Source organism: Hyla sarda, chromosome 7 (assembly GCF_029499605.1).
Source record: "Hyla sarda isolate aHylSar1 chromosome 7, aHylSar1.hap1, whole genome shotgun sequence".
In the NCBI taxonomy this organism is placed as follows: domain Eukaryota; kingdom Metazoa; phylum Chordata; class Amphibia; order Anura; family Hylidae; genus Hyla; species Hyla sarda.
This window is the reverse complement of record NC_079195.1, coordinates 196,557,217-196,579,353: the sequence shown is the minus strand read 5'-3', so window position 1 is coordinate 196,579,353 and position 22,137 is coordinate 196,557,217. Positions and strand designations below refer to the sequence as shown.

Below are 22,137 nucleotides of genomic sequence, written 5' to 3'. Positions count from 1 at the left end.
GTGAGTGTGTTGTGTGAGTGTTCCGTGGGTCTTGTTTGCCCCCCCCCCTTTTTTTTCCTCCTCTTCCCCCCCCCCCTCTCCCTACTCCTTTTTCCCAAACTCTTGTCTTACACTTTTCTCTCTCCTAGTTTTTCACAGCATGCGAGCCATCTCTTGGAATGTGAAGGGGCTCCGCTCCCCCAACAAAAGAACGCCGATCCTTCGGCATCTGAAACGTCTCCACCCCAATGTGGTGCTGCTACAGAAAATGCATCTGGCTGCTGAGGATATCACACTTATGTCAAAGCTATGGGTTGGTTCGGTTCTGGGCTCCCCGGCGGTGGGAGGTAAGGCAGGCACGTTGATTCTCCTTCATAGGAATTTTGGGGGCACGATTGTGGCACATGATTTGGATTTGGAGGGGCGGTGGTCATGGGTACATTTACAGTTTGAAGGCCGTGACTATAGTCTTTACTGTTGCTACGCTCCCAATGGGGACAACAGGTCTTACTATCAGACTCTAGCAGACAGACTCCTGGCTGACCCACTTCCTAACAAGATTGTTGGGGGTGACATGAATGCGGTTGCAGTGACGGCGGAGGACAGGAGGGGAGGGGCGGCTGATAGGACTGTTAGGACGGGGGATAGGATTTTTGGTGATTTTATAGAATCCTCTGCCTTGAGGGAGAGGTGGCGGTCAATGCACCCGGATGGTAGGGAGTACTCCCACTTTTCACACAGTCACTCCTCTTGGTTCCGTATAGACTACCTGCTAGCGTCCCCTGATCTAGTGCCCCGGGTGGCGGACACATATCCACACCATGGTAATATCGGATCATTCGCCTATCTCTTTGGTTTTAGCAGACTCCTACCCTAAAAGGTACGGATTTCCAGTGGCGCTTCCCAGCTTACATGGCGAAAGATGACAATTTCGCTGACTCCCTGAGAAGTTGGTGGCGAGAGTACTCATGGGACAATGGCGCTCAGGTCAGTGATGCCCCACTTTACTGGGAGTCAGCTAAATCTGTCCTTCGTGGTTGTTTAATCGCATACATGTCAAGGGTAAAAAAGAAATATCTTCACTATTTTCAGGAAGCTAGCAACAATCTTCAAAAGGCATAAACTGCATACCTTTCTCGTCCTTCGGCCGAGGCATGCCAGACATGGAAGACTGCGAAAACTACGTTCGACCTGTGGTCAGAGCGGAAGTGTATGGCGATGTATTCCCGACTTAGAGCGGACCTATTCCGGTTCGGTAACAAATCAGGTCACCTACTGGCGCGCCTGGCCAAGGGACAACACCCCCCCCAACACTTTTCCTCCCTACGGGATGACTCAGGCGAGACCCATTCAGACCCCAAAGATATTAATTCCATTTTCCATTCTTATTATTCCGCGCTCTATGCGTCCTCTTCGGCTGACATGGTTGCTGGTGGGGCATTTTTGGAGTCGGTCACTCTCCCCTCAATGACTCCTGATCTGCGTGATGTCTTGAACGCAGACTTTACTGAGGAGGAAGTGCACAGCACGATAAAAAATTTGCATAACTCTAAAGCACCCGGCCCTGATGGTTTCACGGGCGAATTTTACAAGATCTTGGTGGATCAGGTGGTGGCTCCTTTGACATTCTACTTCAACCATGTCATGCACAGTGGGACTCTTCCCCTTCATTCGAACACTGCGACGATCAAACTACTGTTAAAACCAGGCAAGGATCCCTTGCTTCCCCAATCTTACCACCCTATATCACTAATAAACCAAGACCTTAAACTGATGTCTAAAATAATGGCTGACCGTTTAAGTGTCTCTCTGCCCTCGCTCATTGGCCCCTCACAGGTGGGCTTTGTCCGCAATCGCTCAGCTGTGACTAATATGCGCAAGGTTCTCGCAGTCCTAGATCGGGTGCAGCACCGTCCCGAGCCGGGCGAACACCCAGCTCTGTTGGCACTAGATGCGGAAAAAGCGTTTGATAATGTTAAATGGGACTGGCTCGGGATGGTGCTGGACAAAATGGGCATAGTTGGGCGTTTCCGGTCCTTTCTGAAAAGCTTATACACCACCCCCTTAGCTAAAGTTTTTACCTCCGGGCTTCTATCCCCCTCCTTTCCCCTCTTTAAGGGGATGCGACAGGGATGCCCACTCTCGCCACTCTTGTTCAATATAGCCCTTGAGCCCCTGGCCAGACATCGAGGATTCGTCGACCTATCGGAGTATTGCCATCCGACGGAAGGAGGTCAAGTTGACTCTCTTTGCCAACGACATTCTCATCTTTATGGCAGATCCGAAGGCCCATTTGCCCGTCCTTAATGGCGACGTTGACCCGTTTTGAAACATTTTCGGGATATAAAATCAACCAATCAAAAAGCGAGCTGCTACCACTAGGTGCCCCTAGGTCCCAGCAGTATTGGGATGCGATTGATATACCTGGGAGCCTCATTAAATCTGCTATCACCTATCTGGGGATCAAAATAGGGAAATCCCCCTCCTCTCTCTACACACTGAATTATCCCCCACTCTTTCAGCAGATTTGTACCGAGTTGCAAAGATGGAGTCATCTACCGATTTCTTTCCTGGGTAAATGTCATCTGGTGAAGATGATCAGCTTCCCTAGATTGCTGTATCATTTGCAAACTTTACCAATACTGCTGAAACATGCTGATATCAATACCCTTAACTCAGCCTTCTCCCGTTTTATCTGGTCGGGTAGGCATCCTTGTATTTCCCTCCAAAAACTGATGCTTCACCGAGCAGATGGGGGAGTGGGTTTCCCTAATCTCCGGAAGTACAATCTATCATGCCTATTCCGTCATGTCCTAGACTGGATATATGAATCCAGTTACCAGTCCAATTACGCTGTGGAGGAAGACTATGCGTTCCCGTGGAACCTGGTGTCATGCCTTCACTCACGGATACGAAGCCTACCCGCCCACATCAAACGGTCGATTTTAATCAGGTAAATTCACAAATGCCCCCTAGAGGATCTACGGGCACTTATATACCAAACAACAACCTTGGGGATGTAAGTCCCCTCAGGGAAACCCTGAATAGACACCCTCTGCGGTCTAAAACTTAACTTTTAATGATTACAAATTATTATTAAATGTGCTCAAAATTTTTTTTAAGTGGTGATGTGTATTTAAAATTACAGTCCCTGTTAGTAAAGTTTTTTGATGCATTCTATGCAGGATGGTCTTAATCACGGAGTTCAGTTTGCAGCACTCTGCGCTGACACCGTCTATAGACATAGTGTCACTGCGCACCGTGATCCATCCATTTTATGACATGGGACTGAGCTAAAATCTACTCCTCTGGCTCAACGTTTCGCTAGTTGAACCTAGCTTTTTCAAGAGTATGAGGTACACTGAGTACTGGCCCCTCTTGATATTTATACCCTCGCTGCTAGTGGAGCTAATTGTTCGGCGTTCTTATTATCCAATAATGCTTCGTACTGCTGCTTGCGTCATTCTGGTCATGCCCATATTGAGCTCTTATTGGGAAGTGTGGCTTCAGTATCGGACCAATGGGGATTGCTGTCTCGCGCATGCTATCGGACTTCAGAGAATTTCAGCTTCTAAATTTGACCGGCTGCGCTTGTTTGAGTTGTGTGCATGTCTTTGGACTTAGTGTTTGTGAATGCGGCTTGTATAAGTTATGCGCATGTCTTTGGACTTAGTATTACTGAGCGCAGCAATACTTTTTGCGCATGTCTTTGGACTTAGTTTTTATCAGTTTCTATGACCATTGTTGCGCATGTTTTAGGACTTATTATTATACAGGACAAGGTAAGTACTAGTGATGTTTGCTGGACTTGTGACTTTAATTAATCAACTTGGCTGTCTTCTTCTGTCTTCTTAGAAGACAGCCAAGTTGATTAATTAAAGTCACAAGTCCAGCAAACATCACTAGTATTTACCTTGTCCTGTATAATAATAAGTCCTAAAACATGCGCAACAATGGTCATAGAAACTGAGAAAAACTAAGTCCAAAGACATGCGCAAAAAGTATTGCTGCGCTCAGTAATACTAAGTCCAAAGACATGCGCATAACTTATACAAGCCGCATTCACAAACACTAAGTCCAAAGACATGCGCACAACTCAAACAAGCGCAGCCGGTCAAATTTAGAAGCTGAAATTCTCTAAGTCCGATAGCATGCGCGAGACAGCAATCCCCATTGGTCCGATACTGAAGCCACACTTACCAATAAGAGCTCAATATGGGCATGACCAGAATGACGCAAGCAGCAGTACGAAGCATTATTGGATAATAAGAACGCCGAACAATTAGCGCCACTAGCAGCGAGGGTATAAATATCAAGAGGGGCCAGTACTCAGTGTACCTCATACTCTTGAAAAAGCTAGGTTCAACTAGCGAAACGTTGAGCCAGAGGAGTAGATTTTAGCTCAGTCCCATGTCATAAAATGGATGGATCACGGTGCGCAGTGACACTATGTCTATAGACGGTGTAAGAGCAGAGTGCTGCAAACTGAACTCCGTGATTAAGACCATCCTGCATAGAATGCATTAAAAAACTTTACTAACAGGGACTGTAATTTTAAATACACATCACCACTTAAAAAAAATTTTGAGCACATTTAATAATAATTTGTAATCATTAAAAGTTAAGTTTTAGACCGCAGAGGGTCTCTATTCAGGGTTTCCCTGAGGGGACTTACATCCCCAAGGTGGTTGTTTGATTTTAATCAGGGACACGGTGGTGACGTGGCGGTCAATTCGTAAAGCTTATAACCTGCCCTATTTGTTATCGGGAGGACTCAATTTGTGGGGTCACCCGGAGTTTACTCCGGGCAGAGACAACGTGCTTTTTGACTTGTGGAAACGTAAGGGACTACACACCGCCAATCAGTTGATGTCTGCCGAAGGTAGACGTTGGTTGACCCCGAACAAACTCCTGCACCAATTCCACATGCCTCCCTCTCATTTTCTCCAGGTGTCGCAGATTCTATCATTCTGTAGGTCTAGATTGCGGAATCCTATTTCAGTAGTGAACCCCTCACCCCTGGAAAACTTGATAGGGACGCAGCCCAGAAAAGTTTCCATCTCCACCCTCATCTTCTGAAGGTCTCTAAACACACTATCTTTGCTAAATGGGAGGCGATTCTGCAAGACCCGGACACTAGGGAACACATACTGGACGGTTGGACGTGAGTTAGACAGAATGTCATAAATGAACGTTGGCGGGAGTCTTACTTTAAATGAATGCATTTTGGGTACCTGGGTTTTAATATCCCGGCATCCGCTGCGTTCCCTGACAGAATTACGTCTTGCCCAAAATGTCACACGCCTTCTACTGATTTCCTCCATGGCATTTGGTCCTGTGAGAAGATTCAGTCGTTCTGGAGAGAGATGGTGGACTACATAACCAATTATTGGAAGGTTGGTTTACCAATGACTAAACGAGCCCTTCTGTTCCAGTCTGTGGACTCGACGATTGCAGAACTGGCGGGCCTTCGATCCCTGCCCAGATTCGTGCATGTTATTCTCTTGGTTGCTAAAAGAATAATATTGCGGGAGTGGATCACACCCACAGTTCCGTCACTGGCGGCTGTGGTGAGAGATCTCAAAGATTTCTTGGAAGCCGACAGACTGGATATGGAGAGACACCGTGAGCGGAATGCTAAAAAGTTCTTTACTAAGTGGTGGACATTTTTGGTCGCCCACCTGACTAAAACACAAATTGATGAAATTGTAATACCATTCCGACACACGGAGTGGTACTCTTTGGCATCGCTCAGCAATACTCTGGGTCCCCTTCGCCTTTCTGATGATAGGGGATGAATCTCCATGCTTCTCTCCTTCTTACTCTTTCTTTCTTCCATGTCGATGTCTCTGCGACTGATATAGCCGACTGTGCTTTTCCTCTTTCTTACCTTTACTTTATCTCCAAACCCCCCCCCCTCTTTTTTTTTTTTCTCGCGTTTGTATGTTTGCTTGTTTTGTTAGTTTGTTGGTTTGCGTGGGTGTGTGCGTGTTGGTGGGTGAGCAGTGTATTTTGCCAGATATGGATTTATAGCAACATGTCTATCTCAGATCGGTCATGAGTGAAATGTACCTGATACTGTGTCAGTGTTGGTATCTAGATATTTAGGGTCCTGTGCGACCCTCTTTCAGCTCACTTATCTGCCTTCTCTTGCTTGCTGATGAGTCACAGTTTCTTGTAAAATTTTGAAAATCCTTTTAATAAACAGAGTTTAAAAAAAAAAAAAAAAAACCCGACCCTCACAAATGGGGGTAGTTAAGGGTTAAATTAACTATTCTATATTTTAAGGGGACATATAAGTAACATGTGACCAAGTATTATCGAAATATCTCCAGCCGTTTCGAAGTTATGCAGTAACATATATTTCCCATAGACTTGTATGGGACTTTAAACAAAAAACACAACCCTGGCAAATGGGGGCGAGCAAGGGTTAAATTACCTATCCTATGTTTGTTGTTGACATATAAGTAACATGTGAGCCAAGTTTAATGTTAATATCTTTAGCCATTTGAATGTGATGCTGGAACACACACACACACATTATATATTATATAATATATATATATATATATATATATATATATATATATATATATATATATATATATATATATATATTTATTTAGATAACCTCTTTAAGTGTACCAGAAGATAACGGTGATATACTGCACACCCATAATATACTAATTATAACAGCTATAAGTGCATTATAATTTCCTGCACATCTAGATTGATTGCTTAATTTATGTTAATTTGTTACATTTAAATATTTCTGATCATCCAGCTAACTTTAAACTAACACAGACCAGGCCTGCAGCTGTTCAGATGTTTGTGTGTATTATTTTGTGACCGCCTGGATTAGTCACTGATGTGCTCTCGGTGAACCTTTGTAGGCCGGCCACTTCAGGGAAGGTTCATAATTGTCTCACTTTTCTCTATTTGGGGATAATGGCTCTCGCTGTGGTTCACTGGAGCCTTAGCGATGGCTTTGTAACACTTTCCACACTGGCAGATTCTTTGGCATATGTGCGCAAATCTCTTTACAACATGGCAACATGATTTTTGAGATGTTTAGTTGCTTTTTGCTGCCAGACAGCTTTGATTTAGGTCATGTTTAGATACAACAGGTCCAGCAGGAATCCTGCTTGGGTATGGACATGAAAATTAAAGGGGTTATCCAAGAATAGAAATCCTAAGGCTGTTTTCGGTATTCTAACTTGGCGCCATTCACTTAAATAGGACTGAGCAGTAATACCACACACAAGCAGAGGACAGCTGTAGACAAGGAGAGGAAGACCGAGCTGTGATCATCACTTATTATCTATATACTGCTTTCACCTTTCACTGTAATACTGTCTAATAAGGAGGAGGCTGCTGAAATGTGACCTGTACAGACCAGGAACTGTCAGCTTAAAGAGGTACTCCACTGCTCAGTGCTTGGTACAAACTGTTCTGAACGCTGGAGCCAGTGGCTCATGACGTCATAGCCCCGCCCCCTCAATGCAAGTCTATGGGAGAGGGCGAGGCAGCCGTCACGCTCCCTCCCATAGACTTGCAGTGAGGGGGTGGGGCATGAAGTCATGAGGGGCGGAGCTATGACGTCACGAGCTACCGGCACCAGCGTTCGGAACAGTTTGTCCCAAATGCTGAGCAGCAGAGTACCCCTTTAAGGGTACATTCACACATACATTTTTTCTGCTGCAGATTTTGCTACCCATTGAAGTCAATGGGCAGCAAAAACTGCAGCAAAAATATGCATGTGTGAACGTACCCATAAGGGGTTTTTCCAACTCAACTAACGCAGTTGAATGTGGGATGTCAATTTTCTAAATGAATGTATGTGAGAAAAATATAAAAAATATAAAATGAAAATAAAATTGTGCCCTACAAGTTAAACTATGTTAGTTGAGATGAGAATAATGTTTAATTTAAGGCCTAGTTGCCAGAATAAATACTGCAACATTTCAGGATTACTTTATAATATAGATAGCAAGATGCAAAATTAGAGAAAAGTATATACAGTATGTATGCATGTTTTATTATGAGCTATAATAAAATTATACGAAGTAAACATGAAAATATATAAGATGGTAAGGGACTTACCTGCACAGCCAAACGCTAGGTGGTATCGGGAAGAGGGACTAAATTTCACACAGCATACATTGGCTTTGGCTTCAATACTAGCAACAGAATTATCCAGGTTGGTAGACCATAGCTTAACTAAATGAGACAAAAAAGAAAAAAAAAAGATATTACATCTGCAGGGATATAAAGGCATAACATAAAAGGGAACCTGTCACGAGCATCAATGCATTAACCTTCTGGTACCGGCCAATAGTGCGGGTGACGCTGATTACTCTTGTCTTTACCTTTTAATTTTATGTGCCCCTATTCCAGAGATATGAATGAAAATGAAAGTAAATTTGTTGTTTGGGTCACTCAGGGCATTCCCAAGACCCGAGGTGTACTGTCCCATTGGCTTTCTTTTTCCCTGGTAACACCCTCTTCATGAATATTCATGTTCCTTGCGCTAAGCACATAGGCCCTCTCTTAAAGGCATGCGCGGTGACACTCTATGCCAGTAGTTGGTGAAGGAAAGGATGAATGAATATTCATGAAGAGGGCAGTACCAAAAGAGAAATGGGCCAACCAGTGCACCCTGAGACTTGGGAACACCCAGAGTGCAAAATACAACTAATTTACATATATACATTTTCGTACATCTCTCTGGAATGGGGTGCAGAAAAAAAAATAAAATAAAAGTTAAAGACGAGTGTAATCAGAGTCACCCGCACTATTGGCCTGTAAAAGCAGGTTAGTGCGGGTGAAGCTGGTAAAAGATTCCCTTTAATATTTTTGAAAGAATCTTGTCCTAGTAATGCATGACCCTAATATAGCTGTACATTCCATATAACAGTGGTCTCTACCAAGTAAACAAAAATGACAAAATTGCTAAATCTAAGTTTAAAAAACAAACAAAATAAAAAAGCTATGGTATATAATTCAGAAACAAAGTCTGATAAAAAGCATTACCTATAGTCATGAGATGTACAAGCAGCAGCTTTTTAAAGCAAAGCTGTCATTTCAGGTAATTTTTAAAGAGAAGCTATTTTGCATCAACACACAGCACTTTTTCTGACCAATAAATAACTTGTATGGCATTTTTCACCTCTGTAGGCTCCACCTGATTATTTTTATTTTAGTTATTTTTTTTTTAAATCTATTTTTTATAGAATTTTTCAAAATGTTAAAATATAGTAAACAAGACAAAATATAATGACCATAATAATGAAACAACAGGACAAGGCCCAAAATAACCACATATAAAGCGTACATGGTAAGAAGAGTAGCCTAACAAAAAAATGTGTCCAAGGATGCTTAAAAGTATGTTAGCGATAACATAGTATGTAGGTGGACAATAGGGTAAATAAAGTTGAGCACCTTAAGGATAGTAGCTGGGAGAAAAGGTGTGGGGGCAGGAAGATGAGGAAGAGTTTAACTAAGTACAGACCAGGCATGTATACAAAAAGCATTGATCAAGGCATAGGTTCCACCTGTTTTCTTTCCAGTTGTCCCCAAGCCTGTGGGAGGACAATAGTTTCTATGATGCCTTCCATACATAGGGCACACAGAAAAGGGGATAATGCTTCCCTATCTCTCTATAGATCAGCATCAGAAGCAGCAGCACTATGGGGGACATTATAAAGTAGTATTGAAAGGGGTAAGCTTTGAAAAAAGCAGTTAAGATATAACAGATTCTGTGCGTCTATTTTTGCCCTACTCTAAAGAATTCCCTTCCAGACTAAACAGAATTCTATGGGCAACATGAAACCTGAATCCACAGTAAGTTTATATCTCAAGACAAATTCAAAAGGTTACTCATATGAAACGTTCATGTCTGAAGAGATGCTGGTACTGATTCAGGTGTATCTTGAGATTGACCACCTCTGTCCTGTTTGTAGTCCGAGTTGAGGACTTTTGTAATTTACATGTTATACATCTGGCCACAGCATGTTTGTTATTTACTGAGTTATTTTCTGTGACGGAAGTTCAGTAGTTTTTCTGGTTGCTTTTGATTGTAGTCCAGACTCGCGGCCATATTTGTTCACTGTTGTGGACAAGACGTCTGTGCTGCATGTGTTGCTGTTTACTTTTTCTCCTAAAATGGTTTTGCCTCTTCTACATACGCCCGTAATGAATATTCATTGAATTGTTGTTGTTCCGTGATTGGTTGGGAGTTCCATTCTCTTCCTTCCTTTTTCGCTCAGTACAAAATGACAGCGGGAGGATGGATGTTCACCACCAAGGGGACCGTGCGCCAGTGGGGGGGAATCAGGGAAATCGGCTATCATGATTCCCCCCGAGGGCGCACGGTCCCCATGGCGGGGAAATTAGTAACATGTCAGCCGCAGCGCTATCATGATTCTCCCCACGGGCCCACTGTCTGCTTCTCATCCCGCAGTCCCCACATCAGGGAAAAAATTAAAGGAGTATTCCAGCGCAAAATAACTTATCCCCTATCCAAAGGATAGGGGATAAGTTATAGATCGTGGGGGGTCCGAGCGCTTGGCCAACCGGGATCTCCAGGCTGCAGGAAGTGAAGTTTTGTCCCCAGCAGAAAGCTGCGGCAGACACGACCCCTCCATGTATCTCTAAGGGGTACATGGAGGGGGTGTGTCGGCCGCCGCGTCATGCAGTGACGGAACGTCCCTTTCCAGAATACTGCTGCGGCCCCATCCAGGAGATCCTGGGGGGGGGGCCCAGCGCTCGAACCCCCCCCGCGATCTATAACTTATCCCTATCCTTCGGACGCTGACGTGTCATGGACCCAGATGATTGGGCTGACAATGTGCTTACCTCACAACCAATGATAAGCGCACATCCAGACCAGATAGAAAAAAGGAGGCAAAGTATATAAATGAGCATGGCGGGGAGAGGGCGTGCTAAGGGGGGGGGGGGGGGAGCCGGCCACAAACAGGGCTGGGAGGCAACACAAAACAAGTTGGGCAAGGCACTGAATGAGGTGACAGAATGAGGAGACAGGCTACGAGGCATGCTGGGAGCTGTAGTTTCTAAAACAAAGGCAAAATGGAGATTGATGCTACACTACATGGACACACTTGCAAGAGTAAGTAGAAACTGAAAAAAACACATTGGCAACTGGAGTACCCCTTTAAGTCCTATTGATGTTAATTGGAGTTGCATGAACAGCGTTTCTATAACTCCAGAGTTAATAAATAATGTAGCTTCTGATGCTACACTGTTTACGTAACTCCCATTAACCTTTGTAAAGTAGCGTAAACTGGCCTAACATTGCCTGAAAAGGCTGGTTTATGCAGCCATCTAAACACAGCACCCCATTACTATACTCCCAGCCTTCCTCTGTGCAGAGGTTTTCTGATCAGTGTGGGCGAACTCCATTGATTTTGGTTGGTCAGATTAAATTCAATTGTTCATGACTGGAAGTGTGTCCATCTAATGACTCCAGTTTGTTTTATTTGACAACCTCATGAAATATCTTGCTTCCCAAGCATTTCTGCTACTCCAGTAATGCCGGGGAGAATTGACTTTCTTCTATACCTCACTGCTGCCAACACATTTGCTTCATCATCACCATTGGTTCCCTATTACTAACTTATCACCAGCCTTTGACTTCTAGTCATGCAGAAACATGAACAGAGTGGAAATTGCCATTTCATTCATCCAGCGATATAATAGTGAGATTTATAAGGATCCACAGATGTCAGGCCTCTCTCCACAGTCAATTTTACTGAATGTCAGGACAGTGCTTAACATTCAGGCTGCATTCACGGGCCTTTACCATTCAGATGTAATAGATGCCCTGCACTGAGCTCTATTACAGAGCATTAAAAGGATTCTTTGCAGATAGTGAAAATTCACATCTCAGCAAATTTACTTAACCAAACAATAGGTTAAAGTCTGTGACTTAAGACACAGAATTATTTAGCTCTCTATTAAAGAGTACCTATCAATTTTTTTTAATATGTTATAGTTTATTAAATATTAAATAACTTTATAATTGGATGTATTTAAAAAAAATGCTTCATTCTATGTCTATTTTTACTTTGAAAATGTGGCCACTAGGGGTATCACTAGGAGTCCCTGGCCGCAAGCAATTTCAGTGATTTCGGATTCACGTCGGGCTGGCAGCGAGTCCGAAATCGCAGATGCTGCCTGAGCACATGACGAGGAGGGAGCAAGTGCTGCGCTCACACCAGTGCAGGGCGCAATCCTGACTTGGCCAGCCAGCATTGTCTTTAGGCTCCGCCCCCTGACAAGGAGGGCCAGCGAATGCGGGCCCCAAGTCATTTAGGACACATCGGGTCTGCCCTGGAGCATCCCATACGTGTGAACGAGGTCTTCCTTTGGCATATATTATAAATAGTGATTTTGCTACATACAGGAAGAAGGGCGGAAGCTGGCCCTGGCAGGCTTCAGATGTCACACCTGCCGGGCAACGCCCACTTCCTCTCCTCTCACACAGCTCCAAACTGAGCTACCGAAGATAGAAGAAAAGAGGTATTTACAGGAGGTTTTGAATTAAAAAAAAAAGGACAGGGATAGATATTGTTAGAGTCAGGAACATATGGGGAGGGGGATTACGGAAAGTGTAGTTGATGATAGGTACTCTTTAATGACCATATTGTTCATTTTCCCCTTCGCTTGCATAGAGCGGTGACCTTTCTGTCAGTAATACACCTGGTGGTGCCGCCGATTACAGCCTTTTGGCATAAAATGTGCAATTCATTATCTGTCATCGACTGTTTTGGAATGAGCAGAAGGCTAATGCAGTGTTAATTCATGGGATTTCAGAGAAAGTCCTGATAACTCCCTGTCGCTATGATCAGTGCTTTATACTATACATCTTTGGCTGAGAAAACGCAAAGTTGATATTATAAAGTTTAGGCCCCATGCACATGACTGCATTACAGCACTAGATGAATAACAGCTCTGTACAAATCTATGGGTACTATTCTACCGTACTATATCTGTATACAATATCATACTATATCTGCATCTAGGGTAGAAAACCCCCAAAACAACAGGTCAGCTTCAGGGCGGAATCTCTCCTTTGCTGCAATTCACAGACAGACATTCTGCATTGAAATGCATGTCCACTGCCTCTCAAATGTTAAATACATAACCGAAATTTGACAGTAAGGTGCAGATTTTAGCAGTGGATTTCCATGAAAGCTGCATATGTTTAGAAGTTGAACTTATGACCCACGTAACCAAAGACTTGCTTTAATAAGCTTCACTTTGGTTACACAGCCATACTGGGGGCCAGTTACAAGATGGAAAGCAATGCTGTGGTTAAGGAATGAGATGGGAGCCATGCTAAGAACCAGGGCTGTACCATGCCAGGGACCAGAAGCAAGATGAGAAACCATGCATGGGGTCATGAATGAGGTGTCGAGAACAATGCTTTAATAAGCTATTTGGTTAAGGAACATCAGGACTGCAGATGTGCAGACCCTTAACCTGGCACCATCACTTTGTCTCATGCAATGACAGCTGCGACCCTCAATTGGGATGGAAGCTGTATTACGTGAAGCTACTGACTGTATGGGTTAGGTTCGTACCTTATTATAGGGGAACTGCATTTAACATCTAGTAAAACCTAGAAAGACCATAAGCCCTTCCTCCTATTTGTTTATGAAAGCTGACCCTCTATAAGCAGACCACCCTTATTAACCCTATCAAGACCACTTTAAAAAAAAAGGGAGCCATTCGGGGACAAGAAAAAAGGTGGGAAGTCATGTTGGGGACAAAGGATGGGTGGAGAGCCATACTGGGGGCCAGTTACAAGATAGAAAGCCATCCTGTGGATTAGGAATGAACTGGGAGCCATGCTGAGAACATTGAGGGGTACCATGCTAGGACCAAGAAAAAGATGAGAAACCATGCATGGGGTTATGTTTGAGGTGGAAAACCATGCTGTGGACTGGAAAAAGAGATTGAGTAGCCCTGCTGAGGACCAGGAATGAAGGGAAACCAGTCCATAGATTAGGAATAAGATGGGGGCAATGCCGAGGAGCAGGAACTAGAGGGCATAGCATACTGGGAACCAGTAACTGAATATGATGTAATATTGATGGTTTGCTGCTGATCTGAAAGAAATGTGCAGCAATATATTTTATTATGTTTACTTCCCCACTGAATTCAAGTGAAATCCTCAACAAACACATGCTCATTCCACAACAGACATGGACATGCTGTGGATTAAAGAATCTGTACTGCGTATGTCAATCTATTTGCTGAATATTTCTTCAGTAGGTGGGCGATGTTGGTTATAATCTCACCCACTTGGCGGCTATTATATTTTTCTGCAAATTTTTTTCAGCACAAATCTTTAGGAAAGATCCGCAAGAAATCCATCCAGTGTGCACTGACCCTACAATGAACACAACTTTGTCAGCCAAGTTGAAGGTCTGCAAGTCCCTATCCTCAGGTTTAACCAGACCATATTTAACAACCTCAGTTTTCACAAAAGAAAAGTAATTCAGAATTTATAGCTCTACCGAGATACCAGATTTGCAGTTTAAGGCATTGAATTCACGCAAAGCTTTCAGATGTGCACGAGAAGCAGAGGCAGATAATTCCTCAGAGGCAAACTGGAGCTCTGGTTTGTTCAGTAACTTACATATTGCTTTATCCCCGGTTAGATACGGGTAGGGAGTCAGCTGCCGGGCAGTAATTACAGTGCCACAAAAATTTACTTATATAAAATTCAGGAGTTTTAAACTCAGGTTCTCTCCCTCAGGAACTCTTTGATGGAAGTATAGGTCACAGTCTGGAACATCAAAAGGAATGGGTTTATAGTGGGAATTTTGGTTAAGTAAGGCTTAATAGACTTTACTACCAGTGGTAGAGCTCTAACATTGAAAGCATGCTGCATGTTTTAGCAGTATTCTGGGATTTGTAGCATCACAACAGCTGGAGACCAAAGGCTAAAACTTACCCAGAAAACCATATCGCTGACCCCATAAGAGTGGACAGTGTGTGACATCAGCCTGTGCTGCCATCCTACATGAGGTGTAAGTACAAGCTCTGGAGCGGGTTTCAGACAAATGCTACCATACAGTATGAAGTTAGGGTGACGTGCGGACATGACATTATTTCCATAGACCCTGGAACAAACCATTACAAATATGTTGGCAAACAATGCTTATTCTTGGAATGATGAAATAGAAATAAGTGGAAACAATCACCGTTTACTTCCTGGGGAGAAAAATGTGTCCTGTTTATGTGATGGTCAGGCAGGTATAATGTATTTACAGGCAATGCTTTGATAAGGGAATGATTAGTCCTGTATATATGTCTCCGTTATATAATAGGAAAGATATTCAACATGTGAATATACTTATTGTCTACATGTAGCAGATACGCTGCACATTTTGTGAAGGGATCTGTGGGTGATAAATTCTTTAAAGTATTGCAATAGCATTAAAGTGGATGGCTAAAATTATATCTATCTATCTATCTATCTATATATATATATATATGAATATGCAAAGCAGCTCATTACACCACCTTATTCAGGTAGTGTTCCCTGGTATCAGCTTAGCTCCTGTTAAGGAATATGAAAAGCTAATCGGGATTTCAGACAAGCCAGACTACTCCCCAAAAGGAAAGTTTCTACCCATCTGCATTCCTTTTGGGAAGTAGTCTGGCTTGGCTGAAATCCCGATTAGCTTTTCATATTCCTTAACAGGAGCTAAGCTGATACCAGGGAACACTACCTGAATAAGGTGGTGTAATGAGCTGCTTTGCATATTCCCCTACACAGAATGCCCGCGGAGCGCAAAATGGCCTTATGAAGCTCCGTCATACCAGGAGTGGTAATCTCTCCCTGAGATAAATACTCATCCAATATATATTATTTATTTATTTATTTATTTATATATTTATATATATATATTTATATATATATATATTTATATATATATATTTATATATATATATATATATATATATATATATATATATATATATATATATGCACACACACACACAGCTAAAAAAAATTAAGGGAACACTAAGATAACACATCCTAGATCTGAATGAATGAACTAATCGTATGAAATACTTTTGTCTTTACATAGTTGAATGTGCTGACAACAAAATCCCACAAAACTATCAATGGAAATCAAATTTATCAACCCATGGAGGCCTGGATATGGAGTCACACTTAAAATCAAAGTGAAAACCCCCACTACAGGCTGATCCAACTTTGATGTAATGTCCTTGAAACAAGTCAGTAGTGTGTGTGGCCTCCACGTGCCCGTATGACCTTCCTACAACGCCTGGGCATGTTCCTGATGAGGCGGTGGATGGTCTCCTGAGGGATGCCCTCCTAGACCTGGACTAAAGCATCTGCCAACTCCTGGACAGTCTGTGGTGCAATGTGGCGTTGGTAGAGGGAGCGAGACATGATGTCCCAGATGTGCTCAATCGGATTCAGGTCTGGGGAACAGGCGGGCCAGTCCATAGCATCAATGCCTTCCTCTTGCAGGAACTGCTGACACACTCCAGCCACATGAGGTCTAGCATTGTCTTGCATTAGGAGGAACCAAGGGCCAACCGCACCAGCATATGGTGTCACAAGGGGTCTGAGGAAATTATCCCGGTACCAAAGGCTGGGGTCACACCACGTTTTCTTAAATACGGTTCCCGTATACGGTTTGGAGGAGGGGGGCGGGGCTTAATCGCGGCGCCCGCACTCAGCCGTATTCGGGAACCGTATTTAATACAAGTCTATGAGCCGACCGGAGTGAACCGCAGCCTCCGGTCGGCTTCGTTTTCGTCCGTATGCGGTTTCCCGACCGCAGGCAAAAACGTGGTCGACCACGTTTTTGCCTGCGGTCGGGAAACCGCATACGGCCGAAAACGAAGCCGACCGGAGGCTGCGGTTCACTCCGGTCGGCTCATAGACTTGTATTAAATACGGTTCCCGAATACGGCTGAGTGCGGGCACCGCGATTAAGCCCCGCCCCCCTCCTCCAAACCGTATACGGGAACCGTATTTAAGAAAACGTGGTGTGAACCCAGCCTAATGGCAGTCAGGCTACCTCTGGGAAGCACATGGAGGGCTGTGCGGCCCCCCCAAAGAAATAAAAATCAAAATAATGGACCTAAATGAGGGGTGGACATAACTAAGTTATGAATTTTTCAACTCAGTCAAACGGCTGAGTAAACAAGTCCACTTTTTAACCCTCACTCTAATTTATAAAACCTAACTTTTATTGGATAATGAAAATTAAACCATGAGTATAGATAGTGTGATTAAAAAGACCAGCACTGATCACACTCCTTTCTTATATTATCATGCCACACCAGGTGGCGAAAGAATTTTTTAGTACATAGCGCACATCTGCAGTATGTGCAACTATTTTGTGCTTGTGCTGAAGTTAAAAATTACACAGAGCCCCTCCTAACATGTTTCACCACGATGTGGCGTCATCAGAGGTTGTGGGGCAATGGCTCCTCCATGTGCCGTTCATGGGGTTTTATAACCTCCTAGTCTGACATCACTAAACCTCCCACTGACCATCTCCAATCACCTAATTGTAATGTGATTGACATGCAGGTTTTTAGTATTAGTTATAATATGTTTAATTCCATCTGGCCATAAAGAGAACCCCTTGACATTATGAATTATTAAGTATCTAGGTTCCGGTGATTTGGGACACAATCGGACACTGGAATGAAGCAAAGCCCAGTGAAGTATAAGATCTGGCGCATGTGCGGACATTTGAGACATGCGTAGTAAAGATTTGAAGTGGAACAGAACATCTAAGTCCGAGCGCATGCGCCGGAGAATTAAATCCGAGCGCTGTAAGGTAGCGCAGACTCCGTGCGCACAAACCATATGGCGCATGCGCCCGAAAAGTGGCGCACGCGCACATAGGGTATCGGGGAAGGTTTTAATTTAGAAGTTTAGACGCCTGCACCAATATGACATCACAGTGATGAGTTTCCTGTGCTGCCCACCAATGAATAAAGAGAGAATTGATTGATAGGTTTGTTGAACAATGAGAATGGTGACATGTAAAAGAAATGCGAATTGGAGAATAAAAGATATGATTTGGATGGTGCCTGTGTGTGTCAATCACATTACAATTAGGTGATTGGAGATGGTCAGTGGGAGGTTTAGTGATGTCAGACTAGGAGGTTATAAAACCCCATGAACGGCACAGGGAGGAGCCATTGCCCCACAACCTCTGATGATGCCACATCGTGGTGAAACATGTTAGGAGGGGCTCTGTGTAATTTTTTACTTCAGCACAAGCACAAAATAGTTGCACATACTGCAGATGTGCGCTATGTACTAAAATATATGCACCATAATATATGTGTCTTAGCTGTATAAGTATTAAAAGTTAAGTTTTAAGTCGCTCCCCTTTCCTTACACTAATTGATTATTTTTGGGAGGTCCTCTACATCTGTGATGGTAGACACTTAGTACTTCTACTTTTCATTACAACCCTTTAACACTGCTGTTGCTCCCCGTCGAGAATGGCTTAGTCTTTTTTTTTTTTTTGGTGATGAATTTAACGGCCGTTTTCGTGACTTGGATCAATGGGCAACAACAGGTCCCGGTGGCTCCCATTTTCTATTATGAGGGTCACTGGGTGCCGTTATTTTTTCATGGCAATAGCGGAGAAAAAGACTGCATAAGCAGTAATTTTTCTCCCGCTATTTCCCAGGGCTTCCCCGATGGCCGTCACACTCTGTTGTTACTCTTTACACGGCAGCACGGATATGTGCTTTTTATGTGTTTTTTTTCTTCTTCTTGCAATTGTCTACACGTCATACAATTCTGCTCTACTGTAAGTCCTGAGGATATGTGAGTCCTATAAGTCACTGTTAGAACATCGGAAAGGTGTCTGCTATAGGTGAAGACAAATTCTGTCATCTCGTCACTAGCTGTAGTCATTACATTTAGGGACAAGTATAATGAACGTGGAATGAACATAGACTAATCCGTGTAGCTATACCCTTTGTTACATCACTAGACATTACCCTCTGAACGGGTAATTCCTTGCTTCGGTTAATATAAGCAGACATCTCATTGCCGTGCATAAACTTGTATTTGCCATGTTCCATTTTTCATTAAAAAGTCAAGCTAATGAATGCAAAACGCAGCGCGGTGTGCCAAGTATATTACATTAAAATAAAGCCTGTAATATTTCAGATACAACAAAAAAGTCATTACTGCTTACTTGTTGGCAATAAAATAAGAATTGCTTAAGAGGACACAGAGCTTTGGATTTGATTAAATCTCCCACAATCAGATGGGCTCCTGGTTTTCTAATATTTATGCACTGTGTGAAGTACGAGACATTGTGATTATGAAGCATGTATGATTATCCCTCAGAGAAGGCCACCACTTGCAGCGACACACACTTCCGCAGCTGCGTTTGTCTGCTCCAAAAATCTACTTAAGTTACATAGTTAGTACGGTCGAAAAAAGACATATGTCCATCAAGTTCAACCAGGGAATTAAGGGGTAGGGGTGTGGCGCGATATTGGGGAAGGGATGAGATTTTATATTTCTTCATAAGCATTAATCTTATTTTGTTCCAGGAATGTATCTAATCCTGTTTTAAAGCTGTTAATTGTTCCTGCTGTGACCAGTTCCGGAGGTAGACCGTTCCATAAATTCACAGTCCTCACGGTAAAGAAGGCGTGTCGCCCCTTGAGACTAAACTTTTTCTTCTCCAGACGGAGGGAGTGCCCCCTCGTCCTTTGGGGGGGGGGTTTAACCTGGAACAGTTTTTCTCTATATTTTCTCCAAGTATATGGGAATAATAAAATGTGAATGGACTTGATTTACACTTTGTGAGATCTCCAGATGTATTCTCTGGGCTGGTGACGGGACATTAAGATGAGGCAGCGACAAAGATGTTTTACTACCGTGTCCATTATTTGAAAGGGATTATGGAAGACCGCTGGTAGAAATAAATATATATGTAAAGGTTTTTTTTTGTTTTTTTTTTTATATTTGTGCATTTATCCTTTGGATAAAAGACCAGCTGATAATTAATCAGAAGATTATTTGCAGCAGGATTACATCCAAGATACCAGCAGCTACAATTAGTCTGAAGAGCCAGGCAACCAGTTTCATTGCCGCTTGTAAATGTGATTCAGTGCATGGCATTAATTTGCTTCTCCCACCTTCAGTGCATGTCATGGTATATCTGACAAAGACCATGGTGGCAACTCCTGAGGCCATGCCCGACCTGCAATGCAGCCATAAAATAATCTCTGTCATAATGGGATTGGCATTTATGTTGTAGTCATAGCAAGTAAGAGGCTGACATCCTATAGGGAGGCAACCTATACACTGTATAAAAAGAAGAGATGTAGACCACCAGGCATCTATTAATATCTGCTTGAAAATTCTGCAGTAAATTCACTTCAATGGAAATTCTGCTGTGTGAATGGGACAGCGGAATCCCATTGAAGTGTATTGGTTATAAATTCATGCAGAAATTCTGGCGTGTGAACATAGCCTTAATGTCATATTCTGTAGTAGATCCTCTGCACAATTATTCGCCTACTAGTTGTTGCCTGAACTGTAACAATGCTGCGATGTGCTTTACTATAGTTCAGTTACAGTCAAAAAGGTTGGAGCTCTTACTTAACTCTGATTGAGGCCTAAATCCTCAGGCTGTGCTCCATGTGTAAGTCTACGTCAAATCCACATTGCAGGTATATGAATGGGGTTACCACAACCCGGTTCACATGCAATGGAGAACTTCTGTGTTCATATCGCTTATTTGTGCTGAAAATGTAAAGTATCAGCCTTATTAAATAACACAGAGGCTCCACATATGGATACTTACAGTAGTGTATAAATATTTATATATAAGAAATTAAATAAATATAAATACGGTCGTATGGTCATCTATCTGCTGCAATGTTCTCAGCGGTGGTCCAAGAAGTCAACTCTATAGCGCCTCCTCAATATACCAGAAATGTGTTCAGTAGGTCTCCTTTGATAGTGTTGATGATTCAGACACAAAGGGAAATGGGCCAGAACCGTTAATTGAAATCTGTCCGCTCTGTAACAGGTATGAAGTTGCATTCTCGGGCAATGAGATTGCACATTTAGTTTAACCTTATCCTACATAAAAATGTTCCCTCAAAATACTGCCACCAGAGGACTTTGGAGAGAAAAGAGGTGCAACCCACTGCCAAACTAAATACAGTGGGGCAAAAAAAGTATTTAGTCAGCCACCAATTGTGCAAGTTCTTCCACTTAGAAAGATGAGAGAGGCCTGTAATTTTCATCACAGGTATACCTCAACTATGAGAGACAGAAGGAGAAGAAAAAAAAAAAATCCATAAAATCACAATGTTCAATTTTTAAAGAATTTTTTTTGCAAATTATGGTGGAAAATAAGTATTTGGTCAGTAACAAAAGTTCATCTCAATACTTTGATATTATACCCTTTGTTGGCGATGACAGAGGTCAAACGTTTTCTGTAAGTCTTCAAAAGGTTTTCACACACTGTTGCTGGTATTTTGGCCCATTCCTCCATGCAGATCTCCCCTAGAGCAGTGATGTTTTGGGGCTGTCGCTGGGCAACAAGGACTTTAAACTCCCTACAATGGTTTTCTATAGGGTTGAGATCTGGAGACTGGCTAGGCCACTCCAGGACCTTGAAATGCTTCTTACTAAGCCACTCCATTGCCTGGGTGGTGTGTTTTGGATCATTGTCATGCTTAAAAACCCAGCCAGGTTTCATCTTTAATGCCCTTGCTGATGGGAGGAGGTTTTCACTCAAAATCTCAATGGCCCCATTCATTCTTTCCTTTACACGGATCAGTTGTCCTGGTCCCTTAGCAGAAAAACAGCCCCAAAGCATGATGTTTTAACCCCCATTCTAGCCAGTAGGTATGGTGTTCTTTGGATGTAACTCAGCATTCTTTCTCCTCCAAACATGACAAGTTGAGTTTTTAACCAAAAAGTTCTACTTTGGTTTAATCTAACCACATGACATTCTCCCAATCCTCTTCTGTATCATCCAAATGCTCTCTAGCAAACTTCAGACGGGCCCGGACATGTACTGGCTTAAGCAGGGGGACACATCTGGCACTGCATGATTTGAGTCCCTGGCGGCGTAG

The 22,137-nt window shown here is 42.9% G+C and overlaps 1 protein-coding gene across 2 annotated transcripts in view; it reads right to left on the bottom strand.

The window, feature by feature from the left end:
* Positions 1–22,137, bottom strand: part of COP1 (COP1 E3 ubiquitin ligase) — a 206,370-nt gene that overhangs the window by 27,332 nt on the left and 156,901 nt on the right. For both annotated transcript variants that reach the window (XM_056532024.1, XM_056532025.1), the window contains exon 15: positions 8,083–8,199. In XM_056532024.1, the coding sequence (XP_056387999.1) occupies positions 8,083–8,199 (117 nt within the window). The remainder of the gene's footprint in view (positions 1–8,082; positions 8,200–22,137) is intronic.